Genomic DNA, 27,540 nt, shown 5'->3' on the forward strand with positions numbered 1-27,540 from the left:
AAAAGGAAATATTATAACAAAGAACAAAACAGTATCAGTAACAAATAATACGATAGTTGAAAGCAAAAATAAAAATAAAATAACATATGCTAATAAAAAATAGAAATCGACGAATATATAAGTAATAGGAGAGTGATAATAAAGCAAAGGAGACAACATGCAATAGAAAAACCGGGAAACAATACTTCAATAATATACAATCCGACATAAAATATTACATTCACGAAGTCATATTTTTAATTACACCCACATAGCCACTTTTTTTTACAACCGCCTTTATACCCACGATATACAACATTATACATTTACTGTATACAATATATAAACCTATTATAAAAGTGTATAATAATGTATAAAAAGGACCATTTCGCGTAATATTTGAAATATGAGCTATTTCGGGTAAATATTTTCTCCAAACAGAGTTATTTTCCCAAACAAGATATGACAAATAGATACTGGGCCTAAGCATTAAACCCATTAGGGTTTTGGCTAATATAAAGGACTACTAGTTACAAACCCTAGTTTCTGATCCCCTCAACCTTCAGCAGATCGCCGACGACAGCGCCGCCGGTGACCCGTAAACATGGTACACGTCAACTTTTATCGTAACTGTAAGTCTTCAGTTTTGTGTTTATCAATTGATTTAAAATACACATTAGATTTGTGTTCTTTATCTTCATCCGTTTTAATACTAGCATTCTTGGTCCCTAAATTATGATTGATGAAGCACGTTTAATGGTTGGGGGGTGGTTGTACATGGTGCAATTGGTGCAGTACATAGCTGTTGGATAAATTTAAAAGTGTTAGTTTTTATTTTTGATTTTGTTGCCTTATGTCATTGTATTATGCTCACAGCTAAGACTGGAAAAATGGTTAAAAGATCAAGTAACCATCCAATCCAACCCATTAAATACGGATTCTACTGACAATGTAAAAATGGATCAAATATGTATATTATCCATGTTAAATATGGGTAGGTAGGATATATATCCATTTTTGTGTAACGTGTTTTCGACCCGCCCATATCTGATCCTACCCGCTCGTTTGCCACTCCTAAACACGTAAAAATTAGTGGCTTGGGTTGATTCCTTATTAATGATTGTCAAGATATGGACCATTATTTCTGTAGGTAACTTTTTCTTAAATCGTTTTAGCAGATACTAATTTTTATGTTTTTGGGGGTGGGTACTTCAGACGGGAAGACGTTTAAGAAGCCTCGACGTCCTTATGAGAAGGAGCGATTGGATGCAGAGTTGAAACTTGTAGGAGAATATGGATTGAGGTGTAAGAGGGAGCTCTGGAGAGTTCAGTATGCTTTGAGTCGTATCAGGAATGCTGCAAGAATGCTTCTGACATTAGATGAGAAGGACCCTCGTCGTATTTTTGAAGGTGAAGCACTCTTGAGGAGGATGAACAGATATGGGTTATTGGATGAGAGCCAGAACAAGCTCGATTATGTCTTGGCTCTTACTGTGGAGAACTTTCTTGAGCGTCGTCTCCAAACCCTTGTCTTCAAGACTGGCATGGCTAAGTCAATCCACCATGCTAGAGTGCTCATTAGGCAAAGGCATATCAGGTAAAATTTATTTCCAGTTTTAGCGGCGAAGTTCAAATAAATATGCTTGTCTACTTTTTGTACTTTCTGGTTTGGTAGGCGAACAATTTACTATCTAGCAATTGCTCTAGCCTTTAATCACACATTTTGAGGGGTTGTTCTGATCAGCTTTTCATTTTGATGTTCCTTCTAAAAGAATCATTTGAGTCTTTCTAACCTTATATAAATATGATGTGCTTTTCTTGAAGGTCCTTATTGAGGTCTTGGCCTTTCTTTATCAATTGCTCCACTGAGCACTGACTTTTTCTTTAAAGAAGTCCTTTTTACCTTTATGGTTTTAGAACATGTCCCAAAGGCTAACCAAAGAGGCCTTAACTATGGAATGGAAATTCTTAGTCTGAAGCTGCTGAACTCATTTCATTAAGATTGTTCCTTTAATTAAGAGGTTGTTTTATTTGGAAGCATTATGCAATGCAATTAATCTACAATCTCCATTGGTTTAAATCGCTATTGAGAAGAATCAATGTCCTGACAGTGAATTCTGTGAGAAACCAGTGTATCAGATGGAGTTATAGACATGATTTGTAATCATTCATTCATCTTCTTGATGCCTTCTTATTACAACAACTTCATCAAAAAAAAAAAAATAGTGTATCAGAAGCCAGAACAATATTTCAACATGGATATATGATCCGTTGTGTATAGAAGTGATATTTGCTTTCATAAACAAGTTTAGAATTTTGAGAATCTAGACTGTTTTCTTGAGAAGCTCTTGTTTATTTGGTCAATGTAATCTACATTGATGCATCTCCAATTGGTTTGAATTTCTAGGGCTTCTTAGAAGCTAAATTCCCAGTTCTTTAACTTCCACCAGTAGATTTTTTCCTTTACTAGATGAAGCAACAATGACTTGTCATCTATTGCGTTATTTGTTAATGAGCTTCTAGGATTGAAATCCCATGAAGTGTGGATAGTCATATTTTTCCATCAGCTATGGTGCTAACTCCATTTTATCATTAATCTTTCTGAAGGGTTCCTTCAGATATTTGTGCTTTCCGCATTTCACAAGTAGTTCTCTACGAGTTATTGGTTCTTTATTTACTTCTGTGAACATCGACTCCTACATTTTAACACTCCTCACTCGACTGCACACTTAGTTTTCCTCAGTTGTCTTTTACTTTGGGTTTCCACATACTAATTTTGTTGTGTTGCAGGGTCGGAAGGCAGGTGGTGAATGTTCCATCCTTTATGGTGAGAGTGGACTCCCAGAAGCACATTGACTTCTCTCTCACCAGTCCTTTCGGTGGTGGTCGTCCTGGAAGAGTGAAGCGAAAGAACCAGAAAGCTGCTGCAAAGAAGGCATCTGGTGGCGACGGAGACGAGGAAGATGAAGAATGATCACCCACCTATTTTCGTGTGTGGAGCTTTAATGCCCATGTAGTACTGTCTCTTCTCTGCAATTTAAGTAAATTTTGCACTCCAGGCTTTGGACTAAATTTACTTTGAAGCAATTGACCTGGTTATCTAGAGAGAAATATGTCTGGATATGAATTTGATCTAAATCCAAACTTCCAAGACTTAAATTTGAGAATTTCTTGATCTACTTCAACACATCGACTTAAATTTTATTTCATAATTGACTTGGAGAGTATGCAAGTAACTTTGTCCAATTGAATACAGTATAGGAGCGCGTATTTCGTCCCATCATTTTAATGTACCGATAAATAGAAAGAATTTTCAACTACAAAACTATTGTTACTGAGTGTCTCATGATTATACCTCTCCGTAATGAGTCAACAAAAGGAAATTTAACCACCAAAACATATGCTATGCCTAAGTCGTCAAAAAAAGGATTCATTTTAAAGAACTTCTGAAAGATGGACTAAGGAAATATTAGAATTCAGAATAGCTCTATAATAAAATTAGCTTTAGTGATTGTGATCGTTTGTTTCAGTTGGCGATAACATTTAACTAAGTCCAATTATTACTACAGTTAATAGTCAACCACTCTATCACTGAGTTATCTAGGAAAAGTGAAATAAAGAAGTTAATTCGCTAACCACCTTAATGAATAAATCTTTAATGATGTTCCTAATAAACAAGATCGAATAACAACAACGTACCCAGTAAAATCCCACAATGTGGGGCTGTTTCTGAATAAATACTCCGCATTTTTTGTTTTGTTAAAAGATTTGTGGTAACTTTTGGCGAGCAAGATTGAGTTATAAAACAAAAGAATAGTCAGAAATATAGCAGAAATTGGACCCACTTATCACTTTTCGTATATATCTTTAAAAAATAGCTACTATCCTAGAGGTTTAAATTTTACAAGTAAAACTCTACAATAATTTCTCCAATTGTAAATATGTATCCAGTGCACCCGCATTTCATATTTCTTTTTGCACAAATTTCTCAACAACTTACATATTGCAGCCTTATTCCAGATTTGCACATCAAGTATGTTTAATCCTCCTTATGCTCTTCCTTTGCATAGCTTGTCCCAAGTTAGAGCCTTTTTTGAAAGTTCACTCTGCATTTTTTATTTTTTGTTGTAAAATTTGAGGTAAATTTTGGGGAGATGCTGAATTAAAAGAGTAATTGGAAGGGAGTACTATAGCGCAAAAAAAAAAAAAAAAAAACACTCGCTTATCACTTTTCGTATATATCTTTAAAAAATAGCTACCATCCTATAGCTTTAAATATGACAAGTAAAACTCCAGAACAATTTGTACACTTTGAAACTTCAAGACAATAACTATTTTTAAATTATAGAGGCTGAAAAATCGTTGTTTGTGAATTTTTCCCAGAAAATAAGAGGAGTGGGCAAAGAAAGAAATTGCACAATTTGTGCTTCAAATAGGCTAATCTGTAATTTTTATCCTTCAAAATCGAACTTATGCCTAGCAAGATATGAGTCCTTAAAGGGAGTGGGGCATAATTATGGAATATTATGATGTAAAAATATAAACAAAATATTGTGTGGATTGTCATTCATATGGACTGATACTTAATTTTTGTCCCGTCAAATCGATGGTCTTTAATTTTTGGCCCTACATTTCATTTAATAAAAATTTGAGGGCCAAAGTACCCCTATTCGCTGGTCTATAAAACTAGAAATTATGTGTTCGAACCCCAGCAGAGGCAAGAAAGAAAAAAATAATTTCGCAAGGCAAAATTTTATAGCAAACTATGTCTACTCGGGAAAAAGTTATGCCTTGAGCCAATTTCTTTGGGTCAGTGTATTGGGCTTAATGTTGAATCCATTTTAATTTTGAGACCCATTCAAGGCCCATTAGGGTTTTGTCCGAACAAGAAGAATATAACGAAATTTTATACACTTCAAAAACCCCTCGTTTTTCAGCAGATCGCCGACTATAGTTCCGGTGACCGGTAAATATGGTGCATGTCAATTTTTACCGCAACTGTAAGTTTTCTATTTTGTATAAATTCTTTTGGTTTTAAATAGTATAGAATTTATACATTAAGTTTGATACTGCTTGACTAAATAAAAATGTAATTTAAAAAACGGAAAAGGCTCAAATATGCCATCGAACTATCAAAAATGGTTCATTTATGCCATCAAACTATCAGAAATGACTCATCCATGCCATTTTTCAATAAAGTCGGTTTTACGATACCAGATATGACACTTGGTTACCAATTAAAGGTCCACATCGTTTAATTAAACCAGCACAGATTTGTGGGTTGAGTTTTAGTTTAATTTAGGATTTAATTTGTGCTGGTTTAATTAAATGACGTGGACTTTTAATTGGTAACCAAGTATCATATCTGGTATCGTAAAACCTACTTTATTGAAAAATGGCATGGATGAGCTATTCCTGATAGTTCGATGGCATAAATGAGCTAAACTATTGACGAGTGACATAAATGAGCCATTTCCGATAGTTCGATGACATGTTTGAGCCTTTTCCGTTTAAAAAATGAGATAATGATAAAAAAAAAACACACCTGGAAGTATCATTTTTTTGCGAATTTCCTACCTGAACTATCATCAACTATTTATCAAAACAATCTTGAAATTAATGAGTCAGCTGCCATGTGAATGAAATTGTATAGTGAAATTAAGCCGTCACGCGCCTTTTGGCTATTGTATTGAAACATTTGGTTTAGTCAGCTTCGAGTTATGTTTTGATAAATAGCCGGTGAATGGTCAGGTAGGAAACGCAAATACCTAATAGTTTAGGTAGGAAACTCGCAAAAAAGTGATACTTTAGTTTTGTTTTTAACCATTATCTCTTTTAAAAATAGTTGGCAACTTTGTGCATATAGGTCGAGCTGAATTGTAGATATAGTTGATCCGCCAATGTATATAGTCATAACTGAGTGAATTGCAAGTTTCTTAATCCGTTGCTTCTGTCCAGTTTCGTATTTCTGCAACTCAGGAAAAGGAAGGTTTCTGTCCTTGTTTAGCAACAACCTATTTTACGGTGTCACATAATGGAAATGTATTTGACAACACATCTGAAATGACGATTCGACCCCGTCATCGGTCTTGAGGAGTGGTGAGCGAATTAGTTGGAATAATTTAGAGTGTCTTTTGTTTGTGCTGATAAATTCAACTCGTTAAGATTAAGAAGTTTGAGTACTTGGTAATTGTCCAATTCATCTCAGTTCTGTTGGCGATCGGATGCATTGAATTGTCTGCATAATTTGACGAATGTGATGGTTTTCTTGGTCTGTCCAGATATATAATTGAAAAGGTTGAATTTTTATTGTGATTCTATTAGTCAGTGACATTGTATTCGACCACTTTTTTTTGTCTCTTTTTTTTTTGGGTAAAAGTAAACAAATTGCATTAGACAGGCATCAAGTAGATGCAATGCTACAGAGTGAAATCTAAGCTTCAAACATATAGATAGATGAAGCTAGGTTTGTGAGCAAAAAACCTGTGCAAACAGTCTAAACCTATGCTACCTTAGAAACTCTGGTAGGTTAGAGTCAAGGAGCCAACCAAAGCCAAAAGTTATCAACACTGTTTACAGGAGTATGGAAATGCCAACTAAACAAACTAACTAAGCAGATTCCTTTCAAAGTTACGTGCATCACGACATTTTGATAATCTACTAGTCTTTGGAGATAAATATACTAGGAGCAAAAGATTCAAATTCATACAGGTGTTACTAAGTTGTTGGGATTGAGGTTCAATCTTGTTGGTGCATTTGCATTAGAGTATTTCTAATGAGTTTCTTTTGTTTGTTTAGAAATTTGTGGTGTCAATGTCGTTACAACTATGTGATCTAGAGGTCCCCTAGTGTTGGAGAACCCCTAATTAGCCTCAAAATTCAAAATTTTGAGTGTTGGAATAAAATAGTTCAAAAAAGAGTGAATGGATACTGAGGTGTAATAGTAGCATTGTTATACTAGTCTCTGGAGATATGAACCACTGTCTCTTTCTTCTATTTTGCTAATACACCTAGATCTGATTTTGTATATACAAAATATAGTACTAATATGTTCTTAATCTTTTTGACGTGTACCTCAGATGGGAAGACCTTTAAGAAGCCTCGACGTCCCTATGAGAAGGAGCGATTGGACGCAGAGTTGAAGCTTGTAGGAGAATATGGATTGAGGTGCAAGAGGGAGCTTTGGAGGGTTCAGTATGCTTTGAGTCGTATCAGAAATGCTGCAAGAATGCTTCTGACATTAGATGAGAAGGACCCACGTCGTATTTTCGAAGGTGAAGCACTGTTGAGGAGGATGAACAGATATGGGTTATTGGACGAGAGCCAGAACAAGCTTGATTATGTCTTGGCTCTTACTGTTGAGAACTTTCTTGAGCGTCGTCTTCAAACCCTTGTCTTTAAGACTGGCATGGCTAAGTCAATCCACCATGCTAGAGTGCTCATTAGGCAAAGGCATATCAGGTAAAAAAAAATTTCCAGTTTTAGTGGCATAGTTCATATAAATGAGATGAGTCTACTTTTTAAAGCAGGACTTCTGAAGTGAATACCTTTTTAGAATTGTTGATTAGAATGCAATAATATGTGTGATAGGTGAATTTTTCTCAAAAAAAATATGTGTGATAGGTGAATAGTTTACTATCTAACAATTGTTCTAGCCTTTGATCAGACATTTTGAGGGGATGTTCGGATCATCCTTTCATTTTGATATTCCTTCTAAGAAATCATCTATTAGTCTTTGCTTTTCCGCTGAAGAACTTTAACATGAATATGATGTTCAGCAATTTTTTTAATATAAATGTGCGTTTCTCGAACCTCCTTGTTGAGGTCTTTTACCTTTTCTTTAGAGAACTCCTTTTTGACCTAGTGTTTTCAGAACATGTCCCAAAGGCTAACCAAGATGCCTTAACTGTGGAATGAAAATTCTTAGTCTGAAGCTGCTGAACCTCAGTTCATGTTTACAGTTACGAGTTTTTTAAAAAAAGATTCTTTTAACTAAGGTTTTATTTATTTATTGAAGCATTATGCAATCATCTAGTCTGTTTTCTTGAGAAGTTGTTTATTTGCTCGCTGTAATTTATGTTGATGCATCTCAAAGTGGTTTGAGTTTTTATGGCTTCTTAGAAGCTAAATTTGTAGTTATTAAACTTCCATCGGTTGATTTTTTTTTTCCTTTAACTAGACGAAGCAATGATTTGGTGTGTAATCTTTTGCATGTCTTGTTATTGCACTGATAGATTGAAATCCCGTTAGTTGTGCTTTCCACATCCTACGTAATGCAAAGTATTCTCGATGAATTATTGGTTCTTTATTTACTTCTGTGAATACATTTTAACACTCCTTACTCGACTGCGCACTTAGTTTTCCTCAGTTGTCTTTTACTTTGGGTTTCCCCGTACTAATTTTGTTGCATTGCAGGGTCGGAAGGCAGGTGGTGAATGTTCCATCCTTTATGGTGAGAGTTGACTCTCAGAAGCACATTGACTTCTCTCTCACCAGTCCTTTCGGTGGTGGTCGTCCTGGAAGAGTGAAGCGAAAGAACCAAAAAGCTGCTGCAAAGAAGGCTTCTGGTGGGGATGGAGATGAGGAAGATGAAGAATGATCACCTATTTTCATGTGTGGAGCTTTAATGCCCATGTAGTACCGTCTCTTATCTGCAATTTTAAGTGAATTTTGAAGCAGCTGACCTAACCATTAATAGGGAACTATGTCTGTGTATTCAATTAATCCAAATTCCAAACCTCAACCTTTTTTACTAGACTGTTTAATTGGCGGTTTACTTGATTTTCGTCATTCGTACATCAATTTACATATTTTATGAAGCTAAACACCTCAACCCAAACTTGTATCTATTAAACGCTTCTACTACTCCGGATTTGGAACCACCGAGACTTTTGCTGACATGGCTAAGCGAGTGTATTCCACTCTCCATGAGTGCGTCCAGGGAACTAAAAATGGTTAATCCATTTTCCTTTTCCTTTTCAATTGGTTTTATTTCTTGGCCGTATGTCTCCGGCGTTGCTCCGTTGATTTGCCATCGAAGCAACGCCGTTGATTTGCCATCGAAGCAACGCCATTGAGCATTGTTTCCCTTCTTCGACCTCCGTCTCTTCTATTGTCACTAGATATATCCCTATTTGAGTCGATTTTTATGTTTTTACACTTAGTTTGGTTGGAGGGGTTAGTTTTCCGACGAAATTCTATGTATTCCGGACTGATTTTGATGCCGTCTTTTGGTTCTCATTTCTATGCTCACCTTCTCCTGCGACCACTGCTACAACCAACTATGCCAACCCCACCCCGTGAGCTCTTCTTCATCACCACATAATAGAAATAATTATTGGCGAAGCTTGGTTACTGGAGCTTTGTTCCTTGCTCTCTTCCTTTTTTCTTTTTCTTTCTCTTCTTTTTAACTGAACCTAAATGAGGGAAGAAAAGGGGAATAATTGTTGGGGTGGGGGAACGGTGCTGGGGTGGCGGAATGGCGGCCGGTGGTGGGGCGTTTGTAGAGAAAGAGGAAGAAAGGGAGATGATTGTTTGGGTTGGGTTGGGGTCCAGTTTTTTTTCTATTTTAATTTTTTTTTAAAAAAATCGTTGTTCATTATTTAATGATTATTTTGAGTCCAAATGCCACGTGTCCTTATTTAATTCGTCATTTTGCCACATCATCCGCGAGTGGACTACACACTTTATATTTTTCACTGATCGTCAAAAAAGTGTATAAGTGGTTAACCACCGGAGCAGTAGAGATGTTCAATAAGTATAATTATAAGTTGAGATATCTCAGTGGAATCTGTGGACAACATTAGGGACAGCAAATGACTTAAGCCTTGTTTAAGTGTAGCATTAGTTTTGGTTACATATGGCTGAGTGTTTCACGAATAGTTCATGCTCCCTAGACTTTCACAAGTGCTACTTGATAGTTTATTAAGGAATGTCTTTTTCAGTAACTCTCTAATTCTAATTTTCATGATTTGTAAGATCATAAGATATAAAACATGTTGGTACATACATATACATCTTTAGTTTTAGGTCACAATGTTCTAAACTCTTCCTTAAATTTGTTCCTAATCAAGCTTAGTTACGAGGGAAGGAATAATATATAAAAAATTATAGGTCTCCTTTATCATTGATTGAAACAATTAAAGGCTTTTATTTATTTTGAAAAATCATGTAAAATGTGATTATACCTCTCTATAGTGAGTCAATATAAGGAAATAACCTCCAAAACATCATGTCAAAAATGGACTCATCCTTTTCTTCAAAATGCTTTAAGAAAGTTGATCTCCAAAAAGCATACGACTCTGTTGAGTGAATGTATTTACATCAAGTTATGCTAGAATTGGTCTTTCCTAATAGGTTGATCACTTGAATCATGTCATGTGTGCAAACTGTTAACTATAGTATTCTTATTAATGAAGAACCAAGTGAGTCTTTCCCAGCAGCCAAGGGGCTTAGGCAAGGGGATCCCATATCCCCTTCCCTATTTACATTGGCAATGGAATAATTGAGTAGATAGTTGCAAGGCCTTAGATGAGTAAAGGGATTCCATTATCACCCCAGATGTGCAAACCTAGGCCTTACCCACTTATGTTTTGCTGATGTGTAAGGGGTGACATCTCTTCAGTTTGCACAATGCTTTCTAGAGTTTTACTAGGTCTTCTGGTCTACAAGCTAACTTAGGAAAAAGCTTAATTTATTTTTGGAGGGTTTCCCAAAGTCACCAGATAAGTATTATTCAGTTTCTTGGCTATTCTTATGGAGAGCTTCCTTTAAGATATTTAGGTGTTCCACTCTCCACAAAGAAGATGTCCCTTATTCAATGGAAGTCACTTTATAGATAAGATTGTAGCCAAAATATCATCTTGCACAACACAAAAGTTGTCTTATGCAGGCATGTTACAATTGATTCAATCTGTGTTGTTTGGTATTAAATTTTATTGGGCTCAACTGTTCATTATTCCTATAAAAGTGATCAAGATTTTTGAAACTTATTGTAGAAGCTATCTTTGGGCTGGGACTAACCCTATTTCTAAGAAGGCTTTAGTGGCATGGGACAAGGTGTGCTCCCCTAAAAGTGTTGGTAGCTTCAATATTGTCAACGTGCCACTGTGGAACAAGGCAGCAGTAGCCAAACTTTGTTGGGATGTAGCTATAAAGAAGGACACAATGTGGATTAGATGGATAAATGCATACTATGTCAAAGCTGCTGATCAGTTTCATCATGTTAATACTCCTAAACTAGCTATTTGGTTGGTATGACCGATTTTTGAAGCCAGACCTTGTTAACTCAGATTCAGCATCTTATAATTAACAAGAAGAGCATAATTAGACAAATTTATTATCAGTTGTTGGGAGACAGAGAAGGTGGAATGGAAGGACCTGGCGTTTCACAATCTTGCTAGCCAAAAACAATATTCACTATGTGGATTCACTTGCAGGGGAAGCTGTCCACTGCAGATCGACTAGCAAAATGGGAAATGGATATAGAAAAAAAAAAAAAAAAGGCATCCTATGTCTACAACAAGATGAGACAAATGAGCATTTATTTGGCTGTTGTATGGTTACAAGATGCATATGGGATAGGGTACTAAGATGCATGAACAAAACTAGCCACAATCTTTCGTTTGGGAATAATATAAACAGTGGATCATTGGAAGTGTCAAAGGGAGATCACAAGAAGCTCGATTGTTCAAACTATTATATACAGAGTTTATCTATAATGTTTGGATGGAAAGAAACCAGCGAGTATTTGAGGCCAAAAGTAAAGCAGGAGAACAAATTCCATAGAAAATTGTCTATCCATGTTGTGTTCGAGCTCCTCCGAGACTTACGAATATAGTAAACAACCTTGTATTTTAAAGCTTATGTTTCATTTTTTAGGCTTTTGTCCTGTTAGATTTTAATTGATTTAGTAGGCTGTGTTATAGCCTTGCTAGCAGTTTTGTAATGAGTACTTGGTGATTAATGGAAAAAATTAGTTACAAAAAAAAAACAAGAAAAAGAAAAAAAAAAAGATGTTTATATACAAATATGGGCCTAAACCGAGTAACAAACTCAAAATATGGGCTACGTGGTGTAAATATTTTCTCCCAATAGACATAGAGCATAATTCTCCTTAATTGAAGGGCTAAAAAGTGGTTATTTGTGATTAGTGGTTAAAGTTCTAATCACTTTTTGGGTCACTATATACGGGCAATTTGCACGATTGTCCTTTGTTGGGGGTAGTCTTTAATTTTTGTCCCGCAAATTGCGGGTCTTTAATTTTTTTCCGTTCGCCTAAAATACCCCGAGGTTTTGGGATCGAACCCCGACTTAGTCATAAAAATAAAATAAAAAATCGCAAGGCAAGGCTTTGCAAAAAGTCTGCAACAGACTTTGTGTTAAGACATAACTAAAAGTCTGTCGGAGAAGGCAGACTTTGCCTTATAAAGTAAACTTTTAGTTATAAGGCAGACTTTGCCTCAAGGCATAAGTAAAAGTCTTCCGGAGACGACAGACTTTGCCTTATAAGACAGATTTTTAGTTATGCCTTAAGGCAAAGTCTGCAGCATAAGATACACTTTTTGCAAAGCCTTGCCTTCCGATTTGTTTTTTTTTTTTGACTAAGCGGGGATTCGAACCCAGAACCTTAAAGTATTTTCGATCACCTTTTTAAGCGAAGGGCAAAAATTAAAGACCAGCAATTTGAGGGACAAAAATTAAAGACCACCCCAAAAGAAGGACAATCCGCCCAAAAAAATGACCATATACACCCAAAATATTGGGCTTAATGTTCTTGAGACCCATTCAAAGCCCGTTAGGGTTTTGAATATAAGGAAATTTGCACACTTAAACTCTCCTTTATTTCACCTTCTCCATTTCTGTGACCGGAAAACATGGTGCATGTCAACTTTTACCGCAACTGTAAGTTTTCTATTTTCTACAATTTGACCCAATAATTTTATCTCCTGTACAATTTTCCCTTTTCTAAGAATTTGTTTGATTAATTACGTAAATGGCTCTTTGAGCTTAAAAATAGACATTTAATTTTTTTTCTTGACAACTTTATGTATATATGTTGAGCTGAATAGCAGATACAATTCATACCCACACCGGGTGTTTACACCAAACCAATGTAATTTAATGAAGTGAATATATGCGTTAGTTTTTGTACTAGTAGTCGCAGTTTTGCTCTATAATTTCTTATCCTTTGATTTATTATCTACTATCTATTGTTTCTTGTACTTCGATTATCTTATTTATATGTGGTAGCTACTTCTCCTCTCTTTTTTCCAAGACTGTTTTATGATGGTTTTTTTGCTTTCGTTATTTCATTTTCATACTGCTTTGAATTGCTTGTTGTTCTGACATTTTTTTTACAATGCTTTCTCGCCTAGGGGTAAGGTCTGCTTACACTTTACCCTCCCCAGACCCCACTTTGTGTGATTTCATTGGGTATTCAGTTGTATATATTCAACAACATGTCATACATGCATTTGTTTGGTGTAAACACCTGGTGTGGGTAAGTTTTTACCAAATTTCACACTGTTCCATGGAATAACTGAGTGAATAGCGTAGCCCCGTGCAAGTTTTTCGGTCTGTTTCTTTTATCCTGTTGCATATTTCTGCAACTCAAGAAAAGAAACGTTTCATTCTTGGTTAGGAGAACCATTTTGACTGTAACATGAGGTGGCTGGTTTGGCTAGGTAACATAATGGAAATGTACCTGACTGCAAATCTAGAATGGCGATTCGACCCGTCATCGATCTTGAGGAGTGGTGAACAAAGTAGTTGGAATAATGTAGAGTCTCTTTGATTTGTGCTGATAAATCGACTCGTTAGAATTAAGAAGATTGAATGCTTGGTCATTGTCCAATTCATCTAAGTTCTATTGGTGATCAAATGCATCGCATTGTATACATATTTGAAAGCTGTGATGGTATTCTTGGTTTGTCGAGATATATAATTGAAAAGGTTGAATCTTTATTGTGATTCTATTACTCGGTGACATTGTATTGGACCAAAATCTCTTAATGATTAGCTGATATCCATCATCACTTTTGATAATCTATTATTAGCCTTCTCAGATAAATTTAATAGGAACGGTAGTTGGGATTAAGGCTCAATCCTGTTGGTTCGCTTACTGTACAGCAATCATTTAGGAGTTTTTTTTTGGTTCGTTTAGAGATTTGTATGTCAATGTTGTTACAACTATGAGATCTGAAGATCCTCTAGTGGTGGAGAACCCGTAATTAGCCTTAAAAACAAAATTTTGAGTGTTGGAATAGAACAGTTCAAAAGAGAGCGAATGGATAAGCAGTTGAACCCAAATAGTTTAGGATTGAGATGTTATCCCAGCAGCATGTGTTATACTAGTCTCTGGAGATATGAATCATCGTCTCTATCTTCTATTTTGCTAATATATCGAGATCTAGCTTTGTATATACAAAATATGGTGCTGTTAGCCTTTGTTCATATTCTTAACCTGTGATGTGTAACACAGATGGGAAGACCTTTAAGAAGCCCCGACGCCCATATGAGAAGGAGCGATTGGATGCAGAGTTAAAGCTTGTTGGAGAATATGGATTGAGGTGCAAGAGGGAGCTTTGGAGAGTTCAGTATGCTTTGAGCCGTATCAGAAATGCTGCAAGAATGCTTCTGACCTTGGATGAGAAGGACCCACGTCGTATTTTCGAAGGGGAAGCATTGTTGAGGAGGATGAACAGATATGGGTTATTGGATGAGAGCCAGAACAAGCTCGATTATGTCTTGGCCCTCACTGTGGAGAACTTTCTTGAGCGTCGTCTCCAAACCCTTGTCTTCAAGACTGGCATGGCTAAGTCAATCCACCATGCTAGAGTGCTCATTAGACAAAGGCATATCAGGTAATAACATATTACATTTTTAGTGATACAGTTCATATAATAGACCCTTGTGGTCCGGCCCTTCCCCGGACCCTGCGCATAGCGGGAGCTTGGTGCACCGGGCTGCCCTTTTTCTTTTTGTAAATGTATGGTAGTGGGAATTCTGAAGTGAAAAGAAGAATTTGCTACAATGAAAAAACACTATGTGGCATTTTTAATGTTCTTAGGCAAACAATATACATTTTTTAATCTAGGTTTGAGTCATTGACATCACTTTCTTTTTAGTAAAGAGCTTTAACATAAAGCGATATACCTAATTAAAAAAAGAGCTTTAACAAAAAGCCGTAGTTGAGGGCTAGGAAAATTTAGTCAAATAATCAAATCATCATGAATCCTTGTGTTATTGATGATTGTTGTGCTTTTGAGGAAAAGAGAGTCATATTTCGGTTCTCCATCATTCTGAAAGGCCTTCGCAAGTTCTTTGCTTTCGTTTCAAGTCCTTGGCGTAACACACCAATTCATTCCAAGATGTGCTTCTATACCAAAAAGTTTCAGAACATCTCTGAAGGACCACTAAATGCCTCAACCATGAAAAAGAAATTCATAGTTTGATGCTGCTGAACAGGACCAGTATGCATTTTGTGAAGATTGTTTGTTGGTCTGGTTAGCTGAGGTTAAATTTGTTATCATTTTGAAAGTTTTATCCAATTCAATAATCTGGGATTTCCATCTTTTGCAAATTGTTGTGGAAACAAAGCCATATAGTTATAGTGAAGTTGTGAGAACTTGCATCACTGAAATACATTTCAGTATGTAAAACCGTTTTACTTAACTTCCTCTTTCAACTTTTTTCTTCAAGGAAATGAAGAAAAGAATCGTGTCCCAATTATTGCTATTGTTTGTATAGTGGTAATAGACTGAAATTCATGAAGTTTGAATGGGTTATAAAGAAAATTAATTTCATGAAAAGCTTGAATGGCACTATTTTTCAGCAGTATGGGGCAGACTCCAAATCAGCATCAACACCCTGTGAGGGGCTGGTGTTCCTTTAGACATCTTGCACTCTGTGAATTTTACAAAGTAGTAATTTATGAATTATTTGTTCTTTATTTAGTACTTCTGTTAACATAAACACTTCCGCTTGGCCTGCCCATTTTGGGCTTTCTTGGATCTCACACTTTGGGCTATTTATCACTTTATCAGCATGTGGAATATGTTTCCATGATCTAATCTTCTTGTTGTCATGCAGAGTTGGTAGACAGGTGGTGAACGTCCCTTCTTTTATGGTGAGAGTGGACTCCCAGAAGCACATTGACTTCTCTCTCACCAGTCCTTTCGGTGGTGGTCGTCCTGGAAGAGTGAAGCGAAGGAACCAGAAGGCTGCTGCAAAGAAGGCATCTGGTGGTGATGGAGACGAGGAAGATGAAGAATGAGCTGTTATGTCTAATTACGTTTGGGTGTTATACTTTTGCCTATGTTGTACCCTCTTCTTTTATGTTTTCTACAATTTTTGTGTACCTTTAAAGTCATATGTTAGAAATGTTTTCAACAAAGGGTTGGGAGGATTTGGAGTTTGGATTTCACACTTTTTAATTTCTCCTTAGGCATTGGTCTAAATTTATTATTAAATCCGCTGACTTGGTATTAAGATATGTTTTTGTCTTGGAGGGAATATTAGATTCTTATCTTCTCCCTTCATTAGATAATGGATTGTTCTTTGCTTGAATCAGTTTCCACACACATTACAGTTCGCAGTAGTTTATTACTGACTAGCTATAGCAGTTGTATATTTTACAGAATTTTTGGTACTTAATGCTTGCACTTGATATATTGTTGTCAATGAAGCTGTACGTATGTAAATGGACTCACCAAAAGATAGCAAAACTGAGGTGCATCTTGGACTTTCCTGCAAGTGTTGCTCATATTGATGTGAAAAAATAATACCATGAGTTATTAACGCCCGTGTTTCACTTGCGCCTTGCATTTGTGGCACTTACATCCTTTTAATTCCTCAAAATTTAAAGCTACCTATATGAGCCAGCTTATTGAGCTGCCAGCTTATTGAGCTGCCACCTTTATCCACGAGTCAGGTGAACAAATGTGAGAATCAAGTTTGAAGGAGGAGGTGATGGAGGTTTGGGGGGGCGGGGGGAGGGGGTTGGTAGTGATGGAAGAAAAGGTGGGGTAAGGGGTAAAATGAGGTTGGAACGGTGAGGTGGCATACCATGTGGTGTCCACCTTAGCAAAATATCAACTACTTGGATTGGTGTTTGTCACGTTGGAGGATCTTAATGGAGAAGGGTTATTTTTGCACCAATTTTGTAACGTCGGGTAATAGTGGAGTCGTTTGGTGCATGTTGTAAGGTGGGATATCCTAGCACTAATTTTTTGTACCATGTTTGGTAGAAGGACCTTCTACCAAACAGAGTATAAAATGAAGCACAATTTTAAGGATGAGATATCCTACCTTACCCACTAATGTTAGATTATTTTATCTCATTTCTCAGATGGTATAAGGATTACAATCCTGGGATAATTTAGTCCGCGTACCAAACGACTTGTATAAAAGTATAACGAGGGCATAAATGATCATTTTCGCATAGTAGAGGGATTTCGACCCTTTTCCCTATATTTAATTACATAGTTCATATATTTCATATCAAATTCTGTTAAAAAGATGGGTAGTTTTGAACTTAAATTTAACGTTAAGGACAATTATTTAGTTTAGACTATTAATAAGTGGAAGTTGAGGGTACGACAAAGGGTACTCTCCAAATAATACCATCTATTAGGGGCATTTTGGTATTTTCAGTTCAACCCTCTTTTTTCTTTCTAATGACACGTGCTGTAGCACTTTCATCATTTTGCCATTTCTTCTTCTTCATTAGTGAGAACAAGAAGAGCTATTGATTATCAATTTTGTCATTTCTTCTTCTTCATCAGTGAGAACAAGAAGGGCATATAAGTAAATAATATGAATTTTTTTATGGCTAATTCTAACCAAACATCTGTCCCACTTCTACACACTTCTTCAAATGATCTTCTTGGAATGATCCATGTTTATCTTTTTGGAATGATCAGAAAAAAGAAAAAACACCCTGTCCAACTATCTTGCTTCATCTTCATCTTCAATTTGTGCTGATATCTGTAACAATCTGTTCTTACAATTTTAGGTATGCTCCTCGCTCTTGCCCTAATTTTTTCTTCAAAGTTTTCCAATTTATGGGTATGCTTCTCGCTCTTGCCCTAATTTTTTCTTCTAAGTTTTCCAAATGTGTTAAATTCGTTGCTGTTGCTAGAATTTTCATTGCTTCTGTCACGACCCCACCCCGTGGGCCGCGACTGGTGTCCTCTTTGGACACCCCAAACCCATTCGCTTATCAAACCACCATATCGAAGGCTTATTCAAATTTGGCACACGTTATTTTAAACAGATACTGAAAACAAATGTCATCTTAAGCGGTTGCCCGTACAAAAACATCATATCAAATCCGGTAGGCTGGCGGAATACACATCGCCCAGATATACAAACATATACAAACATATGGGCCGTTTTGGCCATAATAGCAAACGGGACCGCTTAAGGCACAAATCACAAACATACTCAAACAAACGCGACCCATGACCCACATATATGACTACAGGCCTCTACAAACCATAACAGAAACATATGACGGGACAGGGCCCCACCGTACCCCATATAGTCAAATATACAGAAATATGTACAACAAAAGATATGTACCAAAATGTAGGCTCCAAGTCAAAGGAGCACTCCAAAGTAGCAGAATGTATCCTACACTGGCGGGTCACCAGAACAAACGTCTGTACCTGCGGGCATGAAACGCAGACCCGAAGAAAGGGGGTCAGTATGAAATATGTACTGAGTATGTAAAGCAGGAAGTACAGTAATCCAAATCTGAACTGAAATAAGGAGTATGGAAAGCGGTTACAGAATCAGTATATCAAACCTGTTTTAAAAACATATGTAATGCAAATAAAATCATGCATAAGGCTCAGGAACGTGGTCGCCACTCCGACACTGGCGCCACAACACATCATACTCCAGAAGGTTTCAAATCTCCGTACAATCCCCGAACATATCACATCATCATATCATATCAAACATCAGAACGTATCATATGCCATATCACATCATAACGCCGTATATAAGTGGTATCCGGCCCTATGGCGAGGTCTCGGGAACCGCAACACATCATACTGCCGAATATAACATAGTGCGCACGATACAAAACCGGCCCGGGAACCGACGAACGATATCATAGTAGTAGGCACGAGCGGAGTAGTGCGGAAACCATATGCATATAAATAAATAACTTTCAAAGTTCGATGAACAAATATATTTACGGCATCCGAAGGCTCAGAAATCAGTTTCGGGTCAATCAGAGTTAGTATACGAAAGTTACAAACTTTTGAAGTACAGGACTTTCTAAAAGCATTTCAGAAGCTCTTTTCGGAAATTCAAGTGACATTCATATTAGGGGAACTTTTAACCATTACTATGGAGCAAATCAAATGGAGCCTTTAAGACCATATGTACGTATCAAAATATATGTATCCAAAACTTTAGCCATATCAAATATTCTTCAGACATCATTATGGATCACGTATTCATACTAGGAAACTTGCGGATAACATTATGGATCAAATCAAATGAGGACTTTGAGACCATATTTTCATATCGAAATATTCATCAAAGGCTTTAGTCTTCTCGTTTTTCTTTCGAACAACATTCGGAGCATAACGAATAGAATCTTTGAACATCATAAAATATGTATCCAGCCATATGGAATAGCTTATGGAGGTCAAAGATGTTAGCCAACCTAGTGGCTCTAAGAATAAGATTTTCTTTATAAGCATACATATACAATTTTGTTTATTCCAAAAAGGATCATGCCAAAAAGAAAGAACGGTAGGCTTTACATACCTCAATCGCTCGCTAACCAAATCCCGACTCAAGTCTCGGGCTCTCCAATATCTACAATGATATTGTCAATTACCAAACATTAGCTACAAGTACTTAGAAATTCAATTCTAACTAGTACTTGTCTACAGAAATTTCGGTAGCATCTCCTCTGTAAATTCAACATCCCCGAGAATTTAACTCGGCCAAATTCATCAACAACCATACCAACAATACCAACAACCATACCAATAACATCACTAATCAATACAAAACACATTCTAACATTAGTAACCTTCCTTTCAACATAATTCATCAACATTCAATTCAACTACGAATTTTCAAGCCGATATCGCACTTACACATTCACTACCAATTTAAGATCATTCAAGTGCAATTCAAAAGCATTTCATATCATTCTACAAAATATACAACAATCCCACCAAAAACTATAATTCACCCGAAACCTCCAACCTTCGACACAACATCCACAACACATTTTTCATCTTCCAATTTCACCACCAACAACAACAATTTGCATCCTACAACTCCATTCCCATAATTACATAAACTATAATAAAATCACATACTTTCCGACAACAGCTGAACAACAAATTTTTCATGCTAACTAGAACCATTAATCTTCCATTTACATCACAAGGCCACAACAACATAATTAACATACTAAACAAATTCAATTCATCTTCCTTCACAAAAAGGCACCACACGGCCACAACACACACACACATACACAACATCTCCATATTTTTCATTAAATTCTACTCACCATAACAATATAAATTTTCCATAAGAAAAGGGTAGAATTCTTACCTTTTCCAAATTTTCCACTTGATAAAAAAAGTACTTTCTTGCTTCAAAATTTATATCCCGTTGAAGAGGATCTTGAGCTTAGTAGGAATACTAGAAAATTTGTATTTTTGAACTCAAGATTGATGGGCTAAATTTTGTTTTTTCTTCAATGGCCAAATGGCCCCCTCTCACTTGCTCTCTTCTTTTTTTTGATCTTGAATGTTCTACTATGTTGAAGAATAAGGCCCCTTTCCCTTTATAATACATGGGTTTTAATTTTCTATGGGCTTGGGCCATTGGGTATATGGCCGGCCACCACACAAAATTTGGGCCTCTTTTTTTTCCATTTATTTTGAGCCCATTAAGTTGTGGGTCCTATTGTGTAATTCTCGAAACTAATTTTCAAAATTTTCCATTTCGCCCTTGACCTTCCTCCATGCTTCCACATCAACATTTCCTGAACAACACCCATATTTTAAATAAAGATCAAATTATGGCCTTATTTCTTACAAGTCAAAATTATTTCGAATTTTCCAAATGTGCAAAAATGTGGGATATAACAGCTTCCTTTCTTCTTCTTCATCAGTGAGAACAAGAAGGGCTATTGATTATCAATTTTTCCATTTCTTCTTCTTCATCAGTGAGAACAAGAAGGGCATATACGTAAATTTAGACTATTAATAAGTGGAAGTTGAGGGTAAGACGAAGGGTACTCTCCAAATAATACCATCTATTAGGGGCATTTTGGTATTTTTCAGTTCAACCCTCTTTTTTATTTCTCAATGACACGTGCTGTAGCACTTTCATCATTTTGCCATTTCTTCTTCTTCATCAGTGAGAACAAGAAGGGCTATTGATTATCAATTTTGCCATTTCTTCTTCTTCATCAGTGAGAACAAGAACGGCATATACGTAAATAATATGAATTTTTTTTATGGCTAATTCTAACCAAACTTCTATCCCACTTCTACACACTTCTTCAAATGATATTTTTGGAATGATCCATGTTTATCTTTTTGGAACGATCAGAAAAAGAAAAAACACCCTGTCCAACTATTGCTTCATCTTCATCTTCAATTTGTGTTGATATCTGTAACAATCTTTTCTTACAATTTTAGGTATGCTCCTCGCTCTTGCCCTAATTTTTTCTTCAAAGTTTTCCAATTTATGGGTATGCTTCTCGCTCTTGTCCTAATTTTTTCTTCTAAGTTTTCCAATTTATGGGTTAAATTCGTTGCTGTTGCTAGAATTTTCATTGCTTCCTTTCTTCTTCTTCATCAGTGAGAACAAGGAGGGCTATTGATTATCAATTTTGCCATTTCTTCTTCTTCATGAGTGAGAACAAGAAGGGCATATACGTAAATATTATGAATTTTTTTTATGGCTAATTCTAACCAAACATCTGTCTCACTTCTACACACTTCTTCAAATGATCTTCATGGAATGATCCATGTTTATCTTTTTGGAACGATCAGAAAAAAGAAAAAAACACCCTGTCCAACTATCTTGCTTCATCTTCATCTTCAATTTGTGCTGATATCTGTAACAATCTGTTCTGACAATTTTAGGTATGCTCCTCGCTCTTGCCCTAATTTTTCTTCTAAGTTTTTCAATTTATGGGTATGCTTTTCGCTCTTGCCCTAATTTTTTCTTCTAAGTTTTCCAATTTATGGGTTAAATTCATTGTTGTTGCTAGAATTATCATTGCTTCCTTTCTTCTTCTTCATCAGTTAGAACAAGAAGGGCTATTGATTATCAATTTTTCCATTTCTTCTTCTTCATCAGTGAGAACAAGAAGGGCATATACGTAAATTCACACTATTAATAAGTGGAAGTTGAGGGTATGACGAAGGGTACTCTCCAAATAATACCATCTATTAGGGGAATTTTGGTATTTTCAGTTCCGCCCTCTTTTTTCTTTCTCAATGACACGTGTTGTAGCACTTTCATCAGTTTTGCCATTTCTTCTTCTTCATCAGTGAGAACAAGAAGGGCATATACGTAAATAATATGAATTTTTTTTCTGGCTAATTCTAGCCAAAAAACTGTTCCACTTCTACACACTTCTTCAAATGATCTTCTTGGAATGATCCATGTATATCTTTTTGGAACGATCAGAAAAATGAAAAAACACCCTGTCCAACTATCTTGCTTCATCTTCATCTTCAATTTGTGCTGATATCTGTAACAATCTGTTCGTACAATTTTAGGTATGCTCCTCGCTCTTGCCCTAATTTTTTCTTCAAAGTTTTCCAATTTATGGGTATGCTTCTCGCTCTTGCCCTAATTGTTTCTTCTAAGTTTTCGAATTTATGGATTAAATTCGTTGCTGTTGCTAGAATTTTCATTGCTTCCTTTCTTCTTCTTCATCAGTGAGAACAAGAAGGGCTATTGATTATCAATTTTGTCATTTCTTCTTCTTCATCAGTGAGAACAAGAAGGGCATATACGTAAATTTACACTATTAATAAGTGGAAGTTGAGGGTACGACGAAGGGTACTCTCCAAATAATACCATCTATTAGGGGCATTTTGGTATTTTCAGTTCAGCCCTCTTTTTTCTTTCACAATGACAAGTGCTGTAGCACTTTCATCATTTTGCCATTTCTTCTTCTTCATCAGTGAGAACAAGAAGGGCTATTGATTATCAATTTTGCCATTTTTCTTCTTCATCAGTGAGAACAAGAAGGGCATATACGTAAATAATATGATTTTTTTATGGCTAATTCTAACCAAACATCTGTCCCACTTCTACACACTTCTTCAAATGATCTTATTGGAATGATCCATGTTTATCTTTTTGGAACGATGAGAAAAAAAGAAAAAACACCCTGTCCAACTATCTTGCTTCATCTTCATTTTCAACTTGTGCTGATATCTTTAACAATCTGTTCTTACTATTTTAGGTATGCTCCTCACTCTTGCCCTAATATTTTCTTCTAAGTTTTCCAATTTATGGGTTAAATTCGTTGTTGTTGCTAGAATTTTCATTGCTTCCTTTCTTCTTCTTCATCAGTGAGAACAAGAAGGGCATATACGTAAATTTATACTATTAATAAGTGGAAGTTGAGGGTACGACGAAGGGTACTCTCCAAATAATACCATCTATTAGGTGCATTTTGGTATTTTCAGTTCAGTCCTCTTTTTTCTTTCTCAATGACACGTGCTGTAGCACTTTCATGATTTTGCCATTTCTTCTTCTTCATCAGTTAGAACAAGAAGGGCATATACGTAAATAATATGAATTTTTTTATGGCTAATTCTAACCAAACATCTGTCCCACTTCTACACACTTCATCAAATGATCTTCTTGGAATGATCCATGCTCATCTTTTTGGAACGATCAGAAAAAAAAAAAAACACCCTGTCCAACTATCTTGCTTCATCTTCATCTTCAATTTGTGCTGATATCGGTAACAATCTGTTCTTACAATTTTAGGTATGCTCCTAGCTCTTGCCCTAATTTTTTCTTCAAAGTTTTCCAATTTATGGGTGTGCTTCTCGCTCTTGCCCTAAATTTTTCTTCTAAGTTTTCCAATTTATGGGTTAAATTCGTTGCTGTTGCTAGAATTTTCATTGCTTCCTTTCTTATTCTTCATCAGTGAGAACAAGAAGGGCTATTGATTATCAATTTTGCCATTTCTTCTTCTTCATCAGTGAGAACAAGAAGGGCATATACGTAAATTTAGACAATTAATAAGTGGAAGTTGAGGGTACGACGAAGGGTACTCTCCAAATAATACCATCTATTAGGGGCATTTTGGTATTTTCAGTTCAGCCTTTTTTTTCTTTCTCAATGACACGTGCTGTAGCACTTTCATCATTTGCCTTTTCTTCTTCTTCATCAGTTAGAACAAGAAGGGCATATACGTAAATAATATGAATTTTATTATGGCTAATTCTAACCAAACATCTGTCCCACTTCTACACACTTCTTCAAATGATCTTATTGGAATGATCCATGTTTATCTTTTTGGAACGATGAGAAAAAAAGAAAAAACACCCTGTCCAACTATCTAGCTTCATCTTCATTTTCAATTTGTGCCGATATCTGTAACAATCTGTTCGTACAATTTTAGGTATGCTCCTCGCTCTTGCCCTAATTTTTTCTTCAAAGTTTTCCAATTTATGGGTGTGCTTCTCGCTCTTGCCCTAAATTTTCTTCTAAGTTTTCCAATTTATGGGTTAAATTCGTTGCTGTTGCAAGAATTTTCATTGCTTCCTTTCTTATTCTTCATCAGTGAGAACAAGAAGGGCTATTGATTATCAATTTTGCCATTTCTTCTTCTTCTTCATCAGTGAGAACAAGAAGGACATATACGTAAATTTAGACTATTAATAAGTGGAAGTTGAGGGTACGACGAAGGGTACTCTCCAAATAATACCATCTATTAGGGGCATGGAATTTTCAGTTCAGCCCTCTTTTTTATTTCTCAATGACACGTGCTGTAGCACTTTCATCATTTTGCCATTTCTTCTTCTTTATCAGTGAGAACAAGAAGGGCTATTGATTATCAATTTTGCCATTTCTTCTTCTTCATCAGTGAGAACAAGAAAGGCATATACGTAAATTTATACTATTAATAAGTGGAAGTTGATAGTACGACGAAGGGTACTCTCCAAATAATACCATCTATTAGGAGCATTTTGGAATTTTCAGTTCAGCCCACTTTTTTATTTCTCAATGACACGTGCTGTAGCACATTCATCATTTTGCCATTTCTTCTTCTTCATCAGTGAGAACAAGAAGGGCTATTGATTATCAATTTTGCCATTTTTCTTCTTCATGAGTGAGAACAAGAAGGGCATATACGTAAATAGTATGAATTTTTTTTTATGGCTAATTCTAACCAAACATCTGTCCCACTTCTACACACTTCATCAAATGATCTTCTTGGAATGATCCATGCTTATCTTTTTGGAACGATCAGAAAAAAGAAAAAACACCCTGTCCAACTATCTTGCTTCATCTTCATCTTCAATTTGTGCTGATATCGGTAACAATCTGTTCTTACAATTTTAGGTATGCTCCTCGATCTTGCCCTAATTTTTTCTTCAAAGTTTTCCAATTTATGGGTGTGCTTCTCGCTCTTGCCCTAAATTGTTCTTCTAAGTTTTCCAATTTATGGGTTAAATTCGTTGCTGTTTCTAGAATTTTCATTGCTTCCTTTCTTATTCTTCATCAGTGAGAACAAGAAGGGCTATTGATTATCAATTTTGCCATTTCTTCTTCTTCATCAGTGAGAACAAGATGGGCATATACGTAAATTTATACTATTAATAAGTGGAAGTTGAGGGTACGACGAAGGGTACTCTCCAAATAATACCATCTATTAGGGGCATGGAATTTTCAGTTCAGCCCTCTTTTTTATTTCTCAATGACACGTGCTGTAGCACTTTCATCATTTTGCCATTTCTTCTTCTTCATCAGTGAGAACAAGAAGGGCATATACGTAAATAATATGAATTTTTTTTATGGCTAATTCTAGCCAAACATCTGTCCCACTTCTACACACTTCTTCAAATGATCTTCATGGAATGAACCATGTTTATCTTTTTGGAACGATCAGAAAAAAGAAAAAACAACCTGTCCAACTATCTTGCTTCATCTTCATCTTCAATTTGTGCTGATATCTGTAACAATCTGTTCGTACAATTTTAGGTATGCTCCTCGCTCTTGCCCTAATTTTTTCTTCTATGTTTTCCAATTTATGGGTATGCTTCTCGCTCTTGCGCTAATTTTTTCTTCTAAGTTTTCCAATTTATGGGTTAAATTTGTTGCTGTTGCTAGAATTTTCATTGCTTCCTTTCTTCTTCTTCATCAGTGAGAACAAGAAGGGCTATTGATTATCAATTTTGCCATTTCTTCTTCTTCATCAGTGAGAACAAGAAGGGCATATACGTAAATTTAGACTATTAATAAGTGGAAGTTAAGGGTACGACGAAGGGTACTCTGCAAATAATACCATCTATTAGGGGCATTTTGGAATTTTCAGTTCAGCCCATTTTTTTATTTCTCAATGACACGTGCTGTAGCACTTTCATCATTTTGCCATTTCTTCTTCTTTATCAGTGAGAACAAGAAGGGCTATTGATTATCAATTTTGCCATTTCTTCTTCTTCATCAGTGAGAACAAGAAGGGCATATACGTAAATTTATACTATTAATAAGTGGAAATTGAGGGTACGACGAAGGGTACTCTCCAAATAATACCATCTATTAGGGGCATTTTGGTATTTTCAGTTCAGCCCTCTTTTTTCTTTCTCAATGACACGTGCTGTAGCACTTTCATCATTTTGCCATTTCTTCTTATTCATCAGTTAGAACAAGAAGGGCATATACGTAAATAATATGATTTTTTTATGGCTAATTCTAACCAAACATCTGTCCCACTTCTACACACTTCTTCAAATGATCTTATTGGAATGATCCATGTTTATCTTTTTGGAACGATGAGAAAAAAAGAAAAAACATGCTGTCCAACTATCTTGCTTCATCTTCATTTTCAATTTGTGTTGATATCTGTAACAATCTGTTCTTACAATTTTAGTTATGCTTCTCGCTCTTGCCCTAATTTTTTCTTCAAAGTTTTCCAATTTATGGGTGTGCTTCTCGCTCTTGCCCTAAATTTTTCTTCTAAGTTTTCCAATTTATGGGTTAAATTCGTTGTTGTTGCTAGAATTTTCATTGCTTCCTTTCTTATTCTTCATCAGTGAGAACAAGAAGGGCTATTGATTATCAATTTTGCCATTTCTTCTTCTTCTTCATCAGTGAGAACAAGAAGGGCATATACGTAAATTTATACTATTAATATGTGGAAGTTGATGGTACGACGAAGGGTACTCTCCAAATAATACCATCTATTAGGAGCATTTTGGAATTTTCAGTTCAGCCCACTTTTTTATTTCTCAATGACACGTGCTGTAGCACTTTCATCATTTTGCCATTTCTTCTTCTTCATCAGTGAGAACAAGAAGGGCTATTGAT

At 35.9% G+C, this 27,540-nt stretch overlaps 3 protein-coding genes across 4 annotated transcripts; all 3 read left to right on the plus strand.

The window, feature by feature from the left end:
• Nucleotides 1–469: 469 nt before the first annotated feature.
• LOC132626107 (small ribosomal subunit protein uS4y-like) lies at nt 470–3,146 on the plus strand. The gene is made up of 3 exons (XM_060340854.1): nt 470–611; nt 1,195–1,576; nt 2,770–3,146. Exons 1-3 carry the CDS (start codon nt 584–586, stop codon nt 2,951–2,953), a joined length of 594 nt encoding a protein of 197 aa, XP_060196837.1. The 5' UTR covers nt 470–583; the 3' UTR covers nt 2,954–3,146.
• On the plus strand, nt 474–8,760 carry LOC132626108 (small ribosomal subunit protein uS4y-like). 2 transcript variants are annotated; one of them, XM_060340856.1, is made up of 3 exons: nt 474–611; nt 7,059–7,440; nt 8,395–8,760. In XM_060340856.1, exons 1-3 carry the CDS (start codon nt 584–586, stop codon nt 8,576–8,578), a joined length of 594 nt encoding a protein of 197 aa, XP_060196839.1. In that variant the 5' UTR covers nt 474–583; the 3' UTR covers nt 8,579–8,760. The 2 variants fall into 2 exon arrangements, with proteins under 2 accessions (XP_060196839.1, XP_060196838.1); XM_060340855.1 differs by lacking the exon at nt 474–611 and adding an exon at nt 4,821–4,979.
• A 3,984-nt stretch (nt 8,761–12,744) lies between these two features.
• On the plus strand, nt 12,745–16,548 carry LOC132626109 (small ribosomal subunit protein uS4y). The gene is made up of 3 exons (XM_060340857.1): nt 12,745–12,882; nt 14,462–14,843; nt 16,072–16,548. Exons 1-3 carry the CDS (start codon nt 12,855–12,857, stop codon nt 16,253–16,255), a joined length of 594 nt encoding a protein of 197 aa, XP_060196840.1. The 5' UTR covers nt 12,745–12,854; the 3' UTR covers nt 16,256–16,548.
• The last annotated feature ends 10,992 nt before the right edge of the window (nt 16,549–27,540 follow it).

This window comes from Lycium barbarum, chromosome 2 (genome assembly GCF_019175385.1).
Source record: "Lycium barbarum isolate Lr01 chromosome 2, ASM1917538v2, whole genome shotgun sequence".
Classification (NCBI taxonomy): domain Eukaryota; kingdom Viridiplantae; phylum Streptophyta; class Magnoliopsida; order Solanales; family Solanaceae; genus Lycium; species Lycium barbarum.